The sequence below is a fragment of the Arachis ipaensis genome, chromosome B5 (assembly GCF_059453495.1).
Source record: "Arachis ipaensis isolate K30076 ecotype BB chromosome B5, ASM5945349v1, whole genome shotgun sequence".
Classification (NCBI taxonomy): Eukaryota; Viridiplantae; Streptophyta; class Magnoliopsida; order Fabales; family Fabaceae; genus Arachis; species Arachis ipaensis.
The window spans coordinates 128,966,526-128,987,277 of record NC_142440.1 but is presented as its reverse complement, the minus strand read 5'-3'; the positions used below and the strand labels follow the sequence as shown (position 1 = coordinate 128,987,277).

Below are 20,752 nucleotides of genomic sequence, written 5' to 3'. Positions count from 1 at the left end.
TGAGGAGGCGCGCTACGAAGCCTTTGTTCCCGCCGCTCATGAATGCCTATGCCAACTCAACCTTAATACGCCCCGAATTGCCGACTGGATGTGGCTGTATGAGGCGATGTTCACTGTCTTGGGGGTTCGCATCCCCTTCTCCCCCTTCCAGATGGCACTCTTAAACCGGTGCGACGTGGCCCCGTCGCAGTTGCACCCGAACAGTTGAGCCGCAATTCGGTGTTTCCAAATGACGTGTGAATACCTAGACTTGCCGGCCTCGGTGGAGGTTTTCTCTAGTTATTTGTTTTAATGAATCCTTCTAAAGAGGGGAGGTACAAGAAGGGGTTCATGTCCTTCCGGGCTGCTCGGGGGAGAGGCGAATCTTCGGAACTTTTGAAGATTCATTTCACGTCCTTAAGGACAAGTTCTTCAAGGTCCGGCCTGCCGAGAGAGTGCATCCTTTCTGGCTAACCTTGGAGGGTGAGCGGTGGATCCCGACTTACTGGAGCTTCGGGGCCGGGTCTAATGCTTTTACCAAGGTAACCTACAAGGGCCTGACCTAGCAGGACAAAAACATCGCCGATGTGTTGCTGGCCATCTTTAATAAAAGTAATCTGAATCCTCATCTCTTAATGGGTGATCGGGAGACGAGTAGGAGTTATGTGGGTAAGTGGTCGTTTGGTAGTGTTGTCCCCCTCCCCCTCTTCTTTTATATATATATATATGTACCGGTCTAACGAGTTGTTCTATTGATTGCAGTAAGCATGGCTACCGAGCGCACTGGCCTTGAGGATTTAATGGCCCAATCCCTCCCTGAAGTGAGTGATGATAACTCTGCTACGCATTTTGTCGAGCAGGAGGCCTCCCCTCATGCCGAGGTGCACTCAACTCCGTCTTCACCACCAAAATCTGCCGAGCCAATGGTTACAACTGGACCGAGCAGCAGTGGCGTGGTTCCTCATGAGGCCGAGCCGATTGTAGAGGGTCCCGATGTCACGATCATCGAGAACCCTCACAAACGGAAGCCGGCCTCCAGTCCCGAGGGCTCACTCACTGTGATGGAGAAAAATTTCGATGCTGGCGGCTTTATTGATTCTCAGCTCGTGCTTGGTACAGACGAGTTCTTTCATGATGGGGATTTTGGTGCTCAGGCTCGCTGGATGTACCGGTGTATGTTGAGGGCAGCTACAATTGCTAGGAAAGCTGAGCCTCTTCTGACTCGGGCTGGGACTTTGGACGGAAAGTATCGTCAATCCGTTCGGGAGGTCGAGAGCTTGAAGTCGGAAGTTAAGACTTTGAAGGAAAAGTTAGCTGAGTCGGAGGGGAAGGTGAAAACCTCCGACGTGACGGTCGCCTGACTTCTTGAGTGGGAGATGACACTGGAGTCCCAGCTCAACGCCACTCGCTGTGAGACTTTTGCGGCTCAGACTAAGATTACGGCTCTTGAAGCCAAGCTCGAAGAGGTCGAGAAGTTGGCCAAGAGTGCCAAGGAACAGGCTACCGGTCTAAAGGAGGAGGTCACCGTTTTGAAGAAGAAAAATAAGGATACAGTGAAGAAGGCCAAGGAGGTGATAAATGGCACCGAGGAGGCGATTAAAGCCCAAGTCAAGCTGCTTTCTCCCGACTTCGACACTTCTACAATTGGAGCGTTCAAGACTATTCGGGATGGTCAGATTGTTGACATCCCGAGGAAGTGATTTACCTTTGTGTTTTTGTTTTGACTTGTAATATTTTGTGTAGACTTTTGAACTCTTGTTTAATGGACTGGTTTACCGCTTTGTCGGTAGCCATTGTATTGCATTTTTACCGTTTCATAGGTAATTGACTATTTATTTGCACTTGTTTACCGTTTTGTTGGTAATTAAAGAAGCCGGGTCGTGGCTTTTTTGTTTAAGCATCCGAATTTTGGCTTTGTTTAATAGCCGTTTGTCGTAGTGTTCGCGACTTCAATGGTTCCCGGGGTGATCAGTCCCGGGGTGCCGTATCATTATTGACTTAACTTATTTCGCTGGGCAAGGTAATTTGACAATTTTGAACAGTGTATCAAAATTTTAAACAAGAAGTTTGAAATAAGGGGAGACAATCAGTGTAGTAAATTGTCATCTATATAAACAATTAGTAGGGAGTAAACTGAACATAAAGTAATATGGGTCTTACTAAACCAGCTACACCGGCAGGCCGCCTGCTCGCTGGGTGTGCTTCGATTTCTAGGAATAGAATCTTCTTAGGTTTCTTGCGTTCCAGGTTTTGGGAACTTCCTTGCCGTCTAGTTGTTCCAACTTATGGGCACCATTGCCGAGTACCTCCTTCACCCTGTACGGACCTTCCCAATTTGCCGCCAACTTTCCTTCCCCTGCTGTCGGGAGTCCGACGTCGTTGCGTCGCAAGACTAGGTCGCTCGGCTCAAAATCTCTCTTTAGTACTTTGGCGTTGTAACGCAAGGCCATCCTTTGTTTCAACACCGTCTCCGACAAGTGGGCCATCTCTCTAGTATCATCCACTAAGTCTTTTTCTACAGCCTCTTTGACTCCTCCCAAAAGTAGTCGTAAGCTCGGTTCCCCAATCTCCACGGGTATTATTGTGTCGACCCTATAAATGAGCCGAAAGGGCGTTTCTCCGGTAGATGACTGCTGTGTTGTGCGATAGGACCAGAGGACCGATGCCAGCTCGTCTGCCCAGGCTCCCTTCTTCTGGTCAAGTCACTTCTTGAGACCTTGTAGGATAACCTTGTTCGCTGCTTCGACTTGTCCGTTAGTTTGGGGGTGTTCGACAGACGAGAACTTCTACTTTATCCCTAAGCCGGCAAGAAACTCCCGAACATTTTATCGACGAACTGTGTCCCGTTGTCCGAGATGACGACCTCTGGGATTCCAAATCTAGCTATTACTTGCCTCCACATGAACTTTCGGCAGTTTGCCGAGGATATACTGGCCAATGGCTCGGCCTCCACCCACTTTGTGTAATAATCGATGGCGACAATTAGGTATTTGACCTGCTCCGGCCCAACCGAAAAGGGTCCTAGCAAGTCCACGCCCCATTGGGAGAATGGTCAGGAGGCCATCAGTAAGCTTAGTTCTGCTGCCGGTGCTTTGTGGAAGTTGGCATTTTCCTGGCACCTTCTGCACTTTCTCACAAACTCTTTGGAATCCGACATCATGGAGGGCCAATAGTATCCGGCTCTGACGAGCTTCTGGGCTAAGGCCTTTCCTCTGATGTGATGGCCGTAACACCATTCGTGGACTTCGGGTAAAACGTAGTCCGTCTGGTCGGGGCATAGGCACTTCAGTAGGGGTTGGTTCAGCCCTTTTTTAAATAGCTGGCCCTGTATTGTCGTATACTTAGTAGCTTCTCTTCTAAGCGCCTTCGCCTTCTTGTCATCATCAGGGAGCTTACCCCCTTCCAAGAAATCAATGATTGGATCCAGCCAGGAGAGAGGGTTGGTTGCCTGTATTATATGCAGGGTTACCGTTGGTTCCTTCACTAAACCTTGAATCAGAGATCGATTTCCCGTTCCTGGCTTTGTGCTTGCCAGCTTTGATAGGAGGTCAGCTCGGGTGTTCCTCTCTCTCGAAATGTGCTGTACCGTGACCTCGTCAAACTCCTCGCTCAGCTTTTTGACCTTCTCCAAATATTTATGCAGCAGTGAATCTCTGGCCTGATATGTTCCATTAATCTGTGATGTGACGACCTGATAGTCGCTGCATACATCCACTCTGGTGGTCCCGGCCTCTCTTGCCAAGATTAAGCCGCCAAGAAAGACCTTGTATTCTGCTTGATTATTGGACACCGGGAACTCAAACTTGACCGATTGCTCATATACGACTCCCGTTGGGCTTTCTAGGAAGATTCATGCTCCTCCGGATGTTTGGTTGGAGACTCCGTCCACATGGAGTCTCCACCGTGTGCTCGACGTCTCGGGAGGGTTTCCCGTTACTTCTACCAGAAAATCGGCCATAGCCTGGGCCTTGATTGCGTGTCTGGGTTCGAACTGTAAGTCATATTGAGACAGTTCGATTGCCTAGGTCATAATCCGGACCGTAAGGTCGGGTTTTTGCAGCACTTGGCGGATCGCTTCGTCCGTCCTGACGATTATCTGGTGTCCTTGGAAGTACTATCACAGCCTACAAGAGGAGGTCAGGAGGGCGTATGCCAGCTTTTCCAGCTTACTGTACCTCAGTTCTGCCCCCTGCAATGCTTTGCTCACGAAGTAGACCGGGATAGTGCCGTGAGTCTTCCCGCTAGTCTCTGCACATCTTTAACACATCCCTGACTCGTCATCCTCAAGATTGCTTCACATTTCTCTGGGTTGGCTTCTACCCCTCTTTGGATTATCATGAAACCTAAGAACTTCCTGGTTTCCATGGCGAAGGCGCACTTGAGAGGATTAAGCCTCATGTTGTGCCGCCGAAGAGATGCGAACACGGTTTCTAGATCACCAACGAGGTCGTCGGCTTGGGTGGTTTTCACCAAGATGTCGTCTACGTATACTTCCACTGTCTTGCCGATAAGGCTGCTAAAAACCTTATTCATCAACCTTTGATATGTAGCTCCTGCATTTTTGAGTCTGAAAGGCATCACCTTATAGCAATATGTACCCCCTGGCATTATGAATGCCATTTTCTCCTCGTCTGGCCGGTGCATCGGTATCTGGTTGTAGGCAGAGTATGCATCCATGAAAGTCAGAAACCGGTACCCCGCGGCCGCATCTACAAGCGCATCAATATTAGGGAGGGAAAAGGAATCCTTGGGGCACGCCTTGTTGAGATCGGAATAGTCCATGCACATTCTCCACTTTCCATTGGCTTTCTTAACCAGGACTACGTTCGACAGCCAAGTCGAGTAGTCCAGTTCTCGGATGAACCCCGCTTCTAGTAGGCTGGCCGTTTGCCTGGTCACCTCGTCAGCTCTTTCCTGAGACATTTTCCTCCTCCTATGTGCCACTGGTTTAGCTTCTACCCTAACGGCCAGATGGTGAGACATGAATTGGGGTCAATTCCCAGCATGTCGACCGGCGTCCAGGCGAACAGATCGCCGTTTGCTCGAATCATTTCCACAAATGGTTCTTTTAAGTCATGAGGGAGATTCCTGTTCGCAAAGGTGAACTTCTCTTCCGTGTCACTGACCCTGAACTTCTCAAGGTCTTCTTCAGGTTCTGGTCGGGGTTTGTCGTCAACCCTCGCATCTAGGTCGGCTAGGAAGACCCTGGCTGCTTCTTTGGACTTTTTTCTTAGGGAGAGGTTGGCGTTGTCGCAAGCGACTGCCGTTTTCAAATCACCCCTGATGGATCCAAAAGACCCATCATCAGCAACAAACTTTATCACCAGTAACTTGGTACAAATCACTGCTCTGAACTCATTGATGGTTTTTCTACCCAAGATAAGGTTGTAGGCCGTGGAATCCCTTAGGACAAAGAACTCCGCCATTACCGACCTCTTCCCTCGGCCTGCTCCTATGGAGATCGGTAAGGATACTATTCCATCAGGCTTAATAAAGTTATCGCCTAAGGCAACCACACTGTGTTGGTGGGTCCTCAGGTCGGTGTCCCGGAGGCCCAGAGCGTCAAACACATTACAGAACATGATGTTCGAATTGGTTCCAGTGTCCACAAGGATTCGTCTGACCAGACCAGTCCCCACTCTTGCCGTGATCACTATAGAAGGGTTCTCTGGCAAGTCGTCGAACCATTGGTCCTCTGGACCGAATGATATTGGCTGGATTCTCCTGGAGGGGGGCACGAGACTAGACGATGACACCGCCAAGACTTTGGCATCCTTCCTGCATGCCAACTTCAACCTGGGGGCGACGTCCCTCCCGACCACCACGTTTATTATGGTGAGGCCGCACTCATCGTCCTCCTCGGGTTCTTGCCTTTGTTTAACGGTGCGGCCCCTGTCGTCGCCAGATCGGTTCACAGTCCCATCTCCTGGGTTCCCTTATGAGGTGAGAGAACTCTGCCAACTTACCTTCCCGGATCGCCTGCTCCAGTGCGTCCTTCAAATCGAAACAATCCTGGGTCTTGTGGCCGAAGCCCTTGTGATAGTCACAATAGAGGTTTTTGTTCTCCCCAGTTATATCCTTGAGTTGTCGGGGCTTCGATAGGATCCCTTTGTCGGCTATTTGCTGATACACTTCGACGATCAGAGCTGTCAGGGGAGTGTAGTTAGTAAACTTTACTACCCGGGGGAACGGCTTGAAGGCTTTAGACGGCCCTCCGTCCTTGGAGTGCTCCTTAGGCCTTTCCCCATTACCGGGCTGGCGAGCAGGGTTATAAGCGGGCTGCCGCTTGTTGGCTGCCACGACTTGGCTAACCTCTTCGTCTTTGATATATTCCCTGGTCACATTTTGGATCTCCTGCATCGTCCATACGGGCTTGGTGGTAAGGTGCTTCCTGAAATCCTCGTTCAGTAACCCGTTCGTCAAGCAAAAACTGGCCACTGAGTCGATCAGGTCGTCAATCTCCAAGCATTCATCATTAAACCTATCCAGGTGCTTCCTGGTCGGTTTTTTGCTTCTCTGTGTCACCCCTAACAAGTTGATCGGGTGCTTAGCCTTAGCAATACGTGTGGTAAACTGAGCCAGGAAAGCGCGGGTTATGTCCGCAAAAGTTGTGACGGAGCCTTGGGGGAGAGCGTTAAACCAGTGGATTGTCGGCCCTACCAAGGTCACCGGGAAGGCGCGACACCTTACTTCATCACCGACACCTTCCAGATTCATCCTGGCCTCAAAGGCCGTTAGATGTTCTTAGGGATCCTGGGTGCTGTCATATCTCATGTCCGTTGGCTTATCGAAGTGCTTCGAAAACCGGACCTAGAGAATGGAGTGATGGAAAGGGGTTGCCCCATAATCACCAGGTGTCATGGCGTTCTCCTCGGTCTCTCTCTGCTGTCCTCTCTGTTGTCCTCCTCCGTGCGCCTCGAAGGAGGCCGGGTATAGATTTTGGGGTCTTGCTGTTTCCTCGACACCCCTCTACTTTCGCCTTGGTTTTCTGAATCAGATCGGTATGCCGGTATGCCCCTAGAGCGGTCTCTTTGGGGGCTTCTCCCTCTGGTTTCCCTCCTCCTTTGAGGGGAAGGGGAATGATGTTGCCTCGGGGGAGGTTGGTAGTGCTCTCTGTTCGCTAGCTCCCGTTCCAGGTTCTGTGCCCTGTGGCGCAGCTCCTGCATTATCCAAGGATAGTCGCTCCCCGTCCCTCCGAAGGGATGCCTTTCCTGGGAGCGGGAGGGAGGCTCCCCTCACCGGGGGGGGGGGAGATCTCGTGCGCTCACGAGAGAAAGCCAGGGAGGCTGCCCCACTAGTTCGGGGGGCTACTTCTTTCCTACGTGGCTCGCCTCTATTATCTCCTTTCATGGGACCCAATAGGAAATCCATTCACGCCAGTCCCCATAGATGTAAGACCCTTAAATTTTTGAAAGTTATTAATAAATTATTATGATGTATTATATTTATTTAAGACTACATTTTAGATATTTTTATATAAAAATTTAGTAAACTCTTATTTATTATTTAGAGTTCTTATAATTGAAAAATAATGAGTATTTTATATGCCTTAATTTTAATATATAGATTCTTAACCTTATTTTATAAATAAAGGAGAATTAATCTAATTATCATCAATTATCATTGAATTAGCATTTATTCGAAAATAAATTTTAAGTTGGTAATTAAATGGTATTTCAAAGATATTTGCTTTTTATTTAATTTGGTTTTAAATTATTATTTTATTTTATTATTTTATTAATAATTTTACACTCCCAAAATAATTAACCCTAACCTAACCACCCCATACCCAACGAAAGAAAAGAAAAAAAGAAAGGGAAAGAATAGAAAGGGGGAAAACAGGGGAAGCTTGAAGAAAGAAAAAAAAAGAAGAAAGAAGAAGGGAAACGAGAACAGGAAAGAAAGAAAAGGGGAAAGGGAGAAGAGAGGGAGAACGGTGAGGAGGAGAGAGCATCGTTGGCAGAGGAAGACGGAGAAGAAGTCGTCGCTGTCCAGCTCGCCACCGCGCTCTGCCCTGTTTCGCGTCGCCACTGTGCCATGCGTCGCCGATAGCCGCGCGAGGAGGAGGCATCGCCGTCCCGTGGAGTCGCGTCACTGTCATCACCACGAGGAGCATCGCGCCGCTGCTACTGTCCGTGCCATCGCCGTCGCCCTCACCGCGTCGCGCCGCTGCAAAACTATCACCGCCATCAAGCCCGAGACGGAGAAAAGAGCGCGCTCGATGAGTAAGAAAGGATGGAGGCTAGGTTTTGTCGCTGTATAACTCCATTGCTACCTCTGTTGTGCCCTGTTGAAGCTTCTGGAGCCGTTGCCGTCATTGTTGGAGCCGACTGGAGCTCGTCGCAAAAAGAGAGAGAGACTGGTGCTAGCACTGTTTTACCTAGTAAGAACCTACAATTGCTGCTGCTCTTGCTCTGTGTTGCTTTGCTCTGCCCTCTGTTTAATGGTTATTCTTGGTGCCTTTCCGTCTGCCAGAGCCGTTGCCATCGAAGTTTGAGCTAACCTCTTCTTGCCCGCAATCTGTTCTGCCTAACACCCACTGGCACTGTTTCACCTTGTCGTTGAGTCCAATTCCTACTAATTATATAAAAAAAGGTAAGAAGTTTATTTTAAAATTGCAGTTTCTAGTATATGTAAATATTTGAAAAGTGTATATGAGTTGGTTGTGGCTGAGGTTTTCTGGCAATATTTGACATAGGGTTGAGTATCGGTGCTTGTATGTCGTGCTTGAGGTCACTGTTGTTGCCTCGGAAGTGGTCAGAAGCCATGGTTGTGGCAGGCCGCAAGGAAAGAAAAAAGGGGCTTTGATGCGTTTGATTATGTTTCGACTTTTTGAGGTAGGGGTTTTTCTTAAATATATTTTACATTACAGGGTTGTTATAAATCGATATTAACGCGTAAAATACACTTTTTGTGATTTCGTGTGTCTTATGAATTGAATTGAGTTGTTTTAGTTGATTGAGATTATTAGTTTGATTGATAAACTGATCGATTGAGAAAGTTGGATATTTGGATTAGTTGATTGATGTTGTTAAAGTAGTTTTCCTTGAATTATTAGAGAACATTTATTATTGCCTTTTAGGTTAATTTTGGAAACGGTTTGATTTTAGAAAAGATTTAATATTGAAATTTGATTTGATATTAAACCCGATTTGATATCGGAATTTGATTTTAAAATAAATTTGGAAAGGACTTGATATTTGAAAATGGGTTATTTATTGAGAATGATTTGCTATTTTGGAAATGATTCAAAAAGTGTTTGAGGAATGGTTTGGTTTGAAACTGTTTGAGAAGACTGATAAACCCATATTTCATGAGTTCTTTTGTGCTTAATTTGAGTGATTTATACAATCCTTCACCTACTTATTCACATTAATTGCATGGTTTTGCTTTCCCTTCCTTATTATGTGATGTAAGTGAAAAACATGTTTCCTAAGCTTTAAAATTAATTAATTTAATTACCTTTATTTCCATTCGATGCCGTGATTAGTGTGTTGAGTAGTTTCAGATTTTCTAAGGCAGAATGACTTAAAGGATGGAAAAGAAAACATACAAAAATGGAAGGAGAAGGCAAAATGGAGGTTTGAAAGAAACTGGTATTCACGCGATCGCATGGACGACGCGATCGCGTGCCAAGCACGAATCAGCAGCGACGCGGCCGCATGACTGACGCGATCGCGCGCCTTAAGCAGAACACACATGACGCGGTCGCATGACTGATGCGACCTCATGGCAAGGAAAAGCTCCTAATGACGCGACCGCGTGACCCACGCGGACGCCTGACAGAGGCCACGTATCAGAATTTACAGAATACGCCCCCAGCGATTTATGAAGCCCTTTTTGGCCCAGATCCAAGTACAGACAGCATAGACCAGAGGTTATAAAGTGTGGGAATGCACCCATTCAAAGAGAGCTCGCTTATTTTACTTTTCAATGATTTAGATTTAGTTGAGAGGGAGATCTTCTCTCTCTCTCTCTCTCTTAGGATTTATGATTTCTTCTTGTTTTAAGAGTGACTCTCAATCCAGGTTTTACATTCCTTTGTTTTAGCTTCCTTTTACTTTTATTTATTCCAGCACTTGAATTGATCAGTGAATTTATGAATTTCTCCCATGTTACAGACTGTTATTTGAATTAATGATATTTGAGGTATTTTCAGTTTATGATTGTTCTCTTTGATTTAAGTTACCATAGCTTCCCATCTAAGGATATTTTTATTATTCTATCAATTTTACTTTTTCTCCTTTTGGTTCTGGTTAAGAATTCAGTAACTCAACAGTTATTAAACTCAACATAATTGATAATCGTTATCTTGCTAATTGAGCTGAACTTAAGTAATCCCAACCTTTTCTTAGGAAATAAATAGGATTCAAAGGTCAATTTAATTAGTCCCTTGACTTTCCTTTGCCCTAGTAAAGGTTGACCAAGTGGAGTTTAGATTCAACTTTCATTATAGTTGAGAGAGATAACTACGTTGGACCTCCAACTTCTCTTACCTTGCCAAAAGTCTGCTTTACAGTATTTATTTATTTTGATTGCCATTTACTTTACTTGTCATTCAAATTACTTGCCTCTCATCTTCTAAACCCCGATTACAACCTTTATAGCCAATAATAAGAACATATTTCCTCGCAGTTCCTTGAGAAGACGACCCGAGGTTTGAATACTCGGTTAACAATTTCTAAAGGGGTTTGTTACTTGTGACACCCAAAACGTTTGTATGAAAGGACTTTTGAAGGTTTAGAAACTATACTTGCAACGAGGATTTATCCGCAAATTTCTAGACCACACAAAAGTTCTCTCATCAAAATGGCGCCGTTGCCGGGGAACTGCTAACGTGTGCCTTATTATTGGTTATTGTAAATATTTTTCTTTTGCTTGTTTATTTAATTTTGTTTTTCCTTTTTATCTTTATTTGCTACTATGAACTCTCACCCCTCTTGCTTTGAGTTTGGTTCTAATATTGTTAAGGGAAATAGAAGTTATAGCAGGAATGTGTACCAAGGTCAGACCAATCAAGGATGGATGAAACCAAGAGGATCTAATCAACCCTTTTGGCAGCAACACCCTCCGAGATATCCTGGACAAAGACCATTCTACAGTGCATACCCAGCTGAAAGACATGGTGGACAACCTTGTAACTACCAACAAGCCCCACCCCATGCATATAAACCATCCTTTCAACATAACCTCGAACCACCACACTCACAAGCTTCTCTTCACCATTCGCCACCATATGATCCTTCCTTACCCCAATACCAATCCGATCGCTCCCAATCACCACCACTTTCCTTTGTATCATGTCCAAGTCCAGCAACCCAAGAAGCAGAGGATCGCCTAAGGGAAACAGTAATTAAATTTTAAACAACCATTCAACAACTGGAGCAAGCGCTAATTCAATGGGCTTCTAGGCGCTCAAATACACAAGGATCAGTCACAGCTCCATGTGGACAGCCCAATGAAGAGCAGAGCATGAAGGAAATGCCAGAAACTCCAATGGACAAGACAGAGCATGAATTTGTACTAGAACAATTAGAAGAAGCTGTCTTTGTTCAAGAAGAAGAGTTGGTTGAAGATCTAGGAGATGCTGAACTTCCATGGGAATCCAGAATTGAGGAAAACTCCGTCCAGGATGCTACAGTTGATGCTAAAGAGGATACTGTACAATCTCCAAGGCAAGTCGTTTATAAAGAATCAGACGGAATAATCCAAGAAACAAATTCCCTTGATGATGATAGTCACAAGTCTAGCTCTCTTAGTGATGAACTTGCATCCGCAAGTGAATTCTCTGAGATCGAAGAATCTTCCCCAAGTGAATATGAAGATGATGTGGAGGTAGATTTCTCTCAACCTCCAATCTATGACTCAAGTGATGAGGAAGACATAGAAGACTTTGACCAGGACACAGATACAATTGAAGATCTTTGCAAAGAAGTGGAGGAATTCACAGAAGAGCACAAGGAAATGGAACTTGCAGAACCACCAAAAACACCTATCCCAAGGCCATTACCACCTAATACAAGCTTCAAGTGGGTACAATCCTTAACTTATAACTTTACTTATTCACTTGAATATGGTTTGCTTGAAACAGATGGCCAGCTTAGAGCTCTTTGCGGCTTTAAGAGTAAGAGGGAAATGGCTCGTACTCAGAGCTGGTGCACAAGGTTCAATAAGGTTCCACGCTTCACCTCGAAGTACACGGATTGGTATCATGCTCAATTGCATGGATCATGGAGAACGTTTGGTCACCACGGTGAGATTCTACTTTTTAACCCGCCCGAATGGAAACATGCAAATCAAGACGGAGGCGGATTTAAAAGCAAGGCTTGGAATCCTAGACTCTATCCTGACATTCGTAGTCCTGGGAGCCTGAAAATCTGTTTGGAGCTGCTCAGAAGCTTTGCATGCTTAGTTTGGGACCCCGGAGGCTATTGGTATTCCAAGCACTGGTGGAGATTTTTGGAAGAATTTAAACATAAACCACCAAAACAGGATACTCCTCCAATGTCTATCTTAAGGACTTTAACTAAAAGTGCTAGGTGAGAGACAACCCACCATGGTATGGTCGCTTCTTTTTCAATTTATTTCTTGTTAAATGCTTTCATTTTTCCTTTTTCATTTTAATCTATTAAACCTGGAATCATGCATATCATTCATGTTAATCATTGCATTCTGCATTTTTCATGCATATATATAAAAAAAGGGGGTGCACGACGCGACCGCATGCCCCATGCGATCGCGTCATATTGCGAAAAAAAACCACCCGCGCGACCGCGTGACCCACGTGGCCGCGTGATATATATATCGGCGTAAGGATCCAACGAACAGAAAGTTAGGCTGGAATCGTGCGGTCCTTGTGTGTTTCGCACAAATTGGCCCACGCGATCGCATGCCCCATGCGATCGCGTCACTTGCACAATACCAATCCCACGCGACCGCGTGAGCGACGCGATCGCGTCGCATGGATTGCACATCACCCCAAAAGGAGACAGAGAGTTGCGCTAAAACGGCGCTGGAGTCGTGCGTTTAGCACGAATTCCGGTGACGTGATCGCGCGACCCACGCGATCGCGTCACCCTTCTTTCCCACCTCTCATGCGATCGCGCGCCCCACGCGATCGAGTCACTCCCATTTTCGCCCCAACCACGCGACCGCGTGCCCCACGCGGCCGCGTGGATTCGAAAATATAACCCCCCCAGCCACGCGAACCCTATCAGTCCCGCAGCCCCCACCCCCAACCCTCTTCTCCCTCTCTGCTCCCTCTCCCTTCAACCACCACCCAACACCACCCAGCCGCCACCGCGCCACCACCCAGACGCCGCCGCCGCAACAGACACCGCCGCCGCAACCCCCTCCCCTCCCTTCTTCTCCCTTCTTCCTCTCTCCTCCCCTCTCCACCACTGCCCTCCGCGACCACCGCCCACCACCGCCGGCCACCCAGCCGCGCCCCCCTCTCCGTCACCCACCCGCAAACCCCCCCTTCTCCTATCACTAACCCTAAACCCTCCCCCCGCCACTGCCCCCATCAGCCGCCACCGCAACACCGTGCCCCGCCACCGCGCCGGACGCCGCCGCAGCTACTTTCTTCCCCGTTCCACCCTTCCCGCCTACCAGGTTCCGCAAAACGCAATCCCCTTTTATTCGTTTGTCATTTTTCTGTAATTTTTTTCCGTTTCTGTTCATCATTAGGATAGATAGATACGCATGCTGTAGTGGATTTTTAGGTTGTTAGGTAGCTTAGGCTCTGGTTAGTGGATCTAGGTCTGTTTACTTGCACTGTTCCTGTTTATGTTTTATCACAACTGCAATTCCGCTATTCCTGTGACCTCATTCATATGCTATGATTTCTTGCAATTGCTGCTTGTTACTCCAAATTTTCCTGTTTCTATACATTACTGGTAACTGCAGCTAGTTTTTAATTCATATGAACTGCTATGATTGCTGTTTATTTTCCGGGACAATCCAATTTTAGCCGGAATACTGCCCAAATTTCTTAAAATTGTTTTCATTCATGTTTTGGTTTGGCATTTTCTAAACTTTGTTTTACTCTGCTTTACCCAAACCATTTCATGAATGCTATGGCAGACTTTCTTATCCTCTTTGATTTCCTGGTTCATAAACTGCATTTGTGATTCACTGATTCCAATTTTTGCTTTCTTTATTTCTATTCGAATCAGCATCACCCTATTTTCCTTGTTCGATTATGAGTACTTCTATTCTTACCTGTGAATCCTTGTTATATGGAATTTTTCTATGCCATTTACTTTAACCTGCACTTTCCTAACTCACTAATTTTAATTTACTAATTTCTTTTTCAAATTCTAACCATACTAACCCTTTTGATCTCTTTTCTGTTTATTTTCACTTTCCTCTAACTTTCTAACCATGGCATATTGTTTATTTTTCCATTTAACATGAATTCAATCACATTTCATTTACTCATTTTCCTTATTCTATTTCTCCCTTGCTGCTTTGAGTTTCCTTTATTTAATTGCCTATTTGCTTTTCTATTTTATCCATATCCTGGTTTTCTGTTTTTCAGGATGTCTGCCTCACAAAGGAAAGGAAAAGACAAGGCTACTGGCAAGCGCAAGAGAGGAGATTCCTCCCAGTCCATCATTGCTCTAATGCACAATTCTTCATGGCGGGAGAAGAACTTCACACAGCAGGAAAAAGCTGACCAGCTGCTCCCTGCGAATGACCCTATAAAATTTGCAAACCGGTACTGTGAGCTGAAGTATCCGGCTTTTGCAAACTCCAGAAATCTATACCTGGAGCGAACTCTGAAGATTCTAGAAGCACTCCAGCAGTACACCACTGAGCAAATCAAGCAAAGGGGCTGGTTCTTTCTGGAAAGAACACTGACAGAGGTCAATTCATCTTGGGTACGAGAATTCTACTGCAACTGCTATCTCACTACCCTAGATGCAGTGAACCTAAGAGGAAAACAAATTCTGGTCACTGAAGAGGCCTTAGAGGACATTCTCCGGCTCCCAGCCAAGTCCGATTAGCCTGATGGTTATTCAAAGGCTGAGGAGGACATGCGTTAGATGCAGTTTGATTGGGATGCTGTAAAGGCACGGATAGCTCTCGACCCGACAGTCCCTTGGAAGATGGGTCAGGACACTACCATGCCTAGAGGGATCAAGAGAGCATACTTAAACGATGAGGCTCGGTTATGGCATCAGATCTTGAGTAATTATGTGATGCCGAGTACTCACGAGACGGAGATCCCGGCTACTATGATCACCCTCCTTTGGTGTGTACTGGAGGGTAAGGACCTTTATCTGCCACGTTTCATTCGGCACTATATGGCCAGGGTCCACGTCCGAGGCACCCTCCCCTTTCCATATCTAGTTACACAGCTTGGCCGTCGAGCTGACGTGCCATGGGAGGCTGCCGATGAGAGACCACCAGCGGCGGATTGCAGGAAGATCATTCCGCACAGCCGAAACTTCTTAGCCTTGGGCCATAGACCACCACCATTCACTGCTACTGATGAGTCAGCCCCACCGTCTGCTGGACCCTCTTCCTCCACTGCTGCACCACCTACCCCTGCTACCACCACTGCACCTCCACTTGCCACAGAGCCCGTCTATCATCTGGTGCACCGCTTATTCCGACGACTTGACCAGATGGAGCGTCACAACAAGTGGCGCTATGAGCACCTAAAGCTGATGATACGATCCGGTGATATCCCCTCCGAGCCCGACACACCGTCCGAGGCATCTGAGGAGGAGGCGGATGCGCCCGAGGCAGAGACCCATCCCCAGGAGGCAGCACCAGCCGCACCACAGGCAGCGGTCCCACATCAGATTGAGGCTGCGGATCTTGAGATCCCGATCCAGTCAGCACCTCCTCCACAGCAGCCAGACTCCCAGCCTACCACCACTGAGACTCCAGCTACCATCCCTCCCAGTGATGACACTCCTTCACACCAGGCTTGATTGAGCATCGGGGACGATGCTTCCTTTTAAGTGTGCGGAGGTCGCCATCTCTGGCGTTTATTTTGGTGAACCACTACATCTTTTTTTCTTTTATTTTGGATATTTTTTTTTGTATTTTTCTCTTTTTCTTTTACTGTTATTTTCTGAGTACTTATACATTGCTTTTATGTATTTTTACTCTATTTTCTGCATTTTGCATCTTTAGTTAGCCATTTAGTTTATTTTAGTTATTTAGTTTAGTTTGTAATTCTGATTTATTAGTGGATTAATTAGTATAGCTTACCCTTTTTAGCATAAGATAGTATAGTTTAAAATTAAAAAATATAAAAAGGAAGTAAGCTAGGAAATTAAACATATCAGATTTAAATCCATAAACCTTGTATATAGCATTACATGATGTAGTTAAGCTGACAACATTTCATCAAGGAGGAACATTAAAACTTTAAAAGCCACCCTAAATAATTTTTTTATGAGAATAATGGGAATTTTTAACTAAACCTGCATACAATATATAAATGATATATGATGCTTGAGTTAGAGAACACACAGCCTGAGAGTCTTGAGCTTAAATTGTATGGTTGCATTCAAACCATAATTTCATTTCTGTGTTTCATTTCTTTTTATTTTGATGTTCTTTCCTTTGCTTTAATCTATATGTCCAATTATAGAATATAGAATAGATACATACCAAGAGAATGATTGAGGCCATCATTTGATTTTAGCTCACTCACCCCAAATTAGCCTACCTTTTACATCACCCTTGTTAGCCCCCTTGAACCTTTTAAAACCCCTTTATTCTATTTAGCCAAATTACTAGCCTTAAGCAGAAAAATAAAAAAAAATCCCAAGTGAATCCTTGGTTAGGTTAAGATAGAAAATCATGAATAGAGTTAAATGTGGGAAACCTTTTGGGAACATGGATGATAGAAATAAAAAGGTAGAGAAGTTAAAAGAAATAAAATAAATTTGGGAAGCATGTTCATGAGAAAATCAAAGTGCTTTAATTGCCATGTGCCTTAAAAAAAATTTATTTAATAAAAGGGGATACGAAAGAAATTCCCCAATGCAAAATAAAAGCAATGCACATGGAATAAAAAAAATAAAAAATAAAAAGTGAAACATGAGTATGTAACAATAAGTGGGATAATATGGGAAAATAGGTAAAAAGATTTTATTTTACTAAATATGTATGTTAGGTGAGATCTTAGTCTAATTAAGGATTCACTTATTAGCTCACTTGACCCTATACATAAATTCTTACCTTTACCTTGGCCCCATTACAACCTCAATTAAAGACCTCATGACTTTTTGGTATGACTATATTCTATAATTGTTGATTAGTTAGATGAAGAACAAAGTGATAGAAAGTAAGAATAAAAAGAAAAATAGAGTGAATAAACCTAATAAACACTGAGTGACTAGAGAGTAAACACAAAATCCAGTGAGGGTTCAATAACTCATCAACATATATCTATGCTTAAATTTACTAATTATTTTGCAAGTTTGTACAATGTTTTCTTTCCCATCTCATTTGCTAAAATGCTTTATTATTTAAGGGTTGGCTATATATATATACATGACTCCTTGAGAATGTGAATTAACTTGACTACATGTAAGCTTTATATATGAGTGAATAAGTTAGAGTTGCATGATGCATCATTCATTTAGGTAGTTGCATTTAAATTAGGTTGCATTGCATAACATTCCATCACTTTAACCTTAATTATTTACCTTGGATTTAGCATGAGGACATGCTAGTGTTTAAGTGTGGGGAGGTTGATAAACCCATATTTCATGAGTTCTTTTGTGCTTAATTTGAGTGATTTATACAATCCTTCACCTACTTATTCACATTAATTGCATGGTTTTACTTTCCCTTCCTTATTATGTGATGTAAGTGAAAAACATGTTTCCTAAGCTTTAAAATTAATTAATTTAATTACCTTTATTTCCATTCAATGCCGTGATTAGTGTGTTGAGTAGTTTCAGATTTTCTAAGGCAGAATGACTTAAAGGATGGAAAAGAAAACATACAAAAATGGAAGAAGAAGGCAAAACGGAGGTTTGAAGGAAACTGGTATTCACGCGATCGCATGGACGACGCGATCGCGTGCCAAGCACGAATCAGCAGCGACGCGGCCGCATGACTGACGCGACCGCGCACCTTAAGCAGAACACACATGACGCGGTCGCATGACTGACGCGACCGCGTGGCAAGGAAAAGCTCCTAATGACGCGACCGCGTGACCCACGCAAACGCGTGACAGAGGCCACGTATCAGAATTTACAGAATACGCCCCCAGCGATTTCTGAAGCCCTTTTTGGCCCAGATCCAAGTACAGACAGCATAGACCAGAGGTTATAAAGTGTGGGAATGCGCCCATTCAAAGAGAGCTCGCTTATTTTACTTTTCAATGATTTAGATTTAGTTGAGAGGGAGATCTTCTCTCTCTCTCTCTCTTAGGATTTAGGATTTCTTCTTGTTTTAAGAGTGACTCTCAATCCAGGTTTTACGTTCCTTTGTTTTAGCTTCCTTTTACTTTTATTTATTCCAGCACTTGAATTGATCAGTGAATTTATGAATTTCTCCCATGTTACAGACTGTTATTTGAATTAATGATATTTGAGGTATTTTCAGTTTATGATTGTTCTCTTTGATTTAAGTTACTATTGATTCCCATCTAAGGATATTTTTATTATTCTATCAATTTTACTTTTTCCCCTTTTGGTTCTGGTTAAGAATTCAGTAACTCAACAGTTATTAAACTCAACATAATTGATAATCGTTATCTTGCTAATTGAGCTGAACTTAAGTAATCCCAACCTTTTCTTAGGAAATAAATAGGATTCAAAGGTCAATTTAATTAGTCCCTTGATTTTCCTTTGCCCTAGTAAAGGTTGACCAAGTGGTGTTTAGATTCAACTTTCATTATAGTTGAGAGAGATAACTACGTTGGACCTCCAACTTCTCTTACCTTGCCAAAAGTCTGCTTTACAGTATTTATTTATTTTGATTGCTATTTACTTTACTTGTCATTTAAATTACTTGCCTCTCATCTTCTAAACCCCGATTACAACCTTTATAGCCAATAATAAGAACATACTTCCTCGCAGTTCCTTGAGAAGACGACCCGAGGTTTGAATACTCGGTTAACAATTTCTAAAGGGGTTTGTTACTTGTGACACCCAAAATGTTTGTATGAAAGGACTTTTGAAGGTTTAGAAACTATACTTGCAACGAGGATTTATCCACAAATTTCTAGACCACGCAAAAGTTCTCTCATCAAAGACCGAGAATTCTTAACTATTGATTGATGCTGTTGGTTGATGTCGGTTTAAATTGCGATTTATAGGATTGGTTGATTGAATTCTGGATTTTTCAATTTCCTTGGATTGAGTGTTGTTGTGATAATGGTTATTGGAAGTGATTTGACTGATTAACAGGCATTTGGTTTGGTTTGGTTGGGACCCGAAAAAGGTGGCAGTGTCCAAGTTTTAAAGGAGATGCTGCCGAAATTTTATAAAATTGGAAGTTTGATTTGAAGTAATTAATTAAAAAAATTTATTTTTAAACATTATATGTTTTAAGATTGATTTATTTATCAAAGAAAGAATTATGTTTGGGATTGTTAATGAACGGGATGGAAAGAAGGATGATGAGGATTGATGAGGATTTTCTTTGAAATATGGTTTTTGAATGAATTCGAAAATGAGATTTGGATTGATGAATGATTATGATGTTGAGAATGTTGAGATATGATCTTTGAATTATTCATATGGCTTATGAATTTGAAATATCTGAGATACGAGGTTCCCTGGATTAAGTGCCGTGGCTTGCCACCACGTGTACCAGGTTGAAAACTCGATACTCTGTTGACCCTACGATGTAGGTGTGACCGGGCACTATATAAATTCCCGGGAATGTTACCCCCATTGAGCAATATTGATTATTTGAGAAAAAGCTATGCATAGACTCTTGGGATGCACGTCGGGGGACAGTCTAAGGACAATTCAGACTTGTCGGGTTGGCTGGATAACCGACAGATGAGCCTCATAAGCCATAGGACAGGCATGCATCATATGCATTTGTATGCTTTGCTTGGGTTTGAACTTGTTTTGGTTTGCCTAATTGCTAAACTGTTTTTAACTGCTACTTGAACTATTTGCTGTAACTGCTACCTACTTGTGCTTTCCTTGTCTGTCTTGCCTGTGTTTGTCCTGGCGTACTACATTTAAGAATGAATTTTGGTGCTGAATTAATGATTGTATTGTTTGATTGCCTGGTTGGCTTCTTATTTGATATTTTCTTATAAGAAAGAAAATGTTTCGAATTTCTGAAAGATTAAACATTGTTTCTTTGAGAAGGTTTTGAACGATTACCTATTGGTTTTTAAAAGATTCATAAAGCAATGATAATCACTGAGTTTGAAAATAGTTTTCTTATTAAATATCTTCTTATGACAACTTTGAAACTCTGTGGTGAGACCATGTGGTTAGGTTCTCACCCCCTACAGCTTTACCTTTTCAGGAACCGGTTGAAGCATTATGAAGAGTTAAACTGTATTTGGTTTATATGTTGTTGTATTAATTAGATTATTTTCTTCCCTCGTCTTTGTTATTACAAGTTTGTAAGAGGGATAGGAGTTGTATGTTTTATATGTATATTATATTATGAGATATTATGTAAGGAGTATTGTATATGAATCTATGCCTGCTTGTAGTTTTTTTAAGATAAAGTATTTATTTCCGGTTTTCAAAGAAATCAGCGATACAGTGTCGAGTCACAGGCTCCTATTTTAATATTAAGTATATAAAGTAGTCGTAAC

General features: G+C 43.7%; 2 protein-coding genes across 2 annotated transcripts; both read right to left on the bottom strand.

The window, feature by feature from the left end:
- Positions 1-3,031: 3,031 nt before the first annotated feature.
- LOC148565758 (uncharacterized) lies at positions 3,032-4,902 on the bottom strand. The gene is made up of 4 exons (XM_088487226.1): positions 4,693-4,902; positions 4,254-4,629; positions 3,860-3,970; positions 3,032-3,750 (listed from the first exon to the last, which is right to left on the bottom strand). Exons 1-4 carry the CDS (start codon positions 4,900-4,902, stop codon positions 3,032-3,034), a joined length of 1,416 nt encoding a protein of 471 aa, XP_088343352.1.
- Positions 4,903-4,934: 32 nt separating this feature from the next.
- On the bottom strand, positions 4,935-6,696 carry LOC107640957 (uncharacterized). Its single transcript, XM_016344461.1, has 2 exons — positions 5,946-6,696; positions 4,935-5,905 (listed from the first exon to the last, which is right to left on the bottom strand). The coding sequence occupies exons 1-2, from the start codon at positions 6,694-6,696 to the stop codon at positions 4,935-4,937; spliced, it is 1,722 nt and encodes a 573-aa protein (XP_016199947.1).
- Between the last annotated feature and the right edge of the window lie 14,056 nt (positions 6,697-20,752).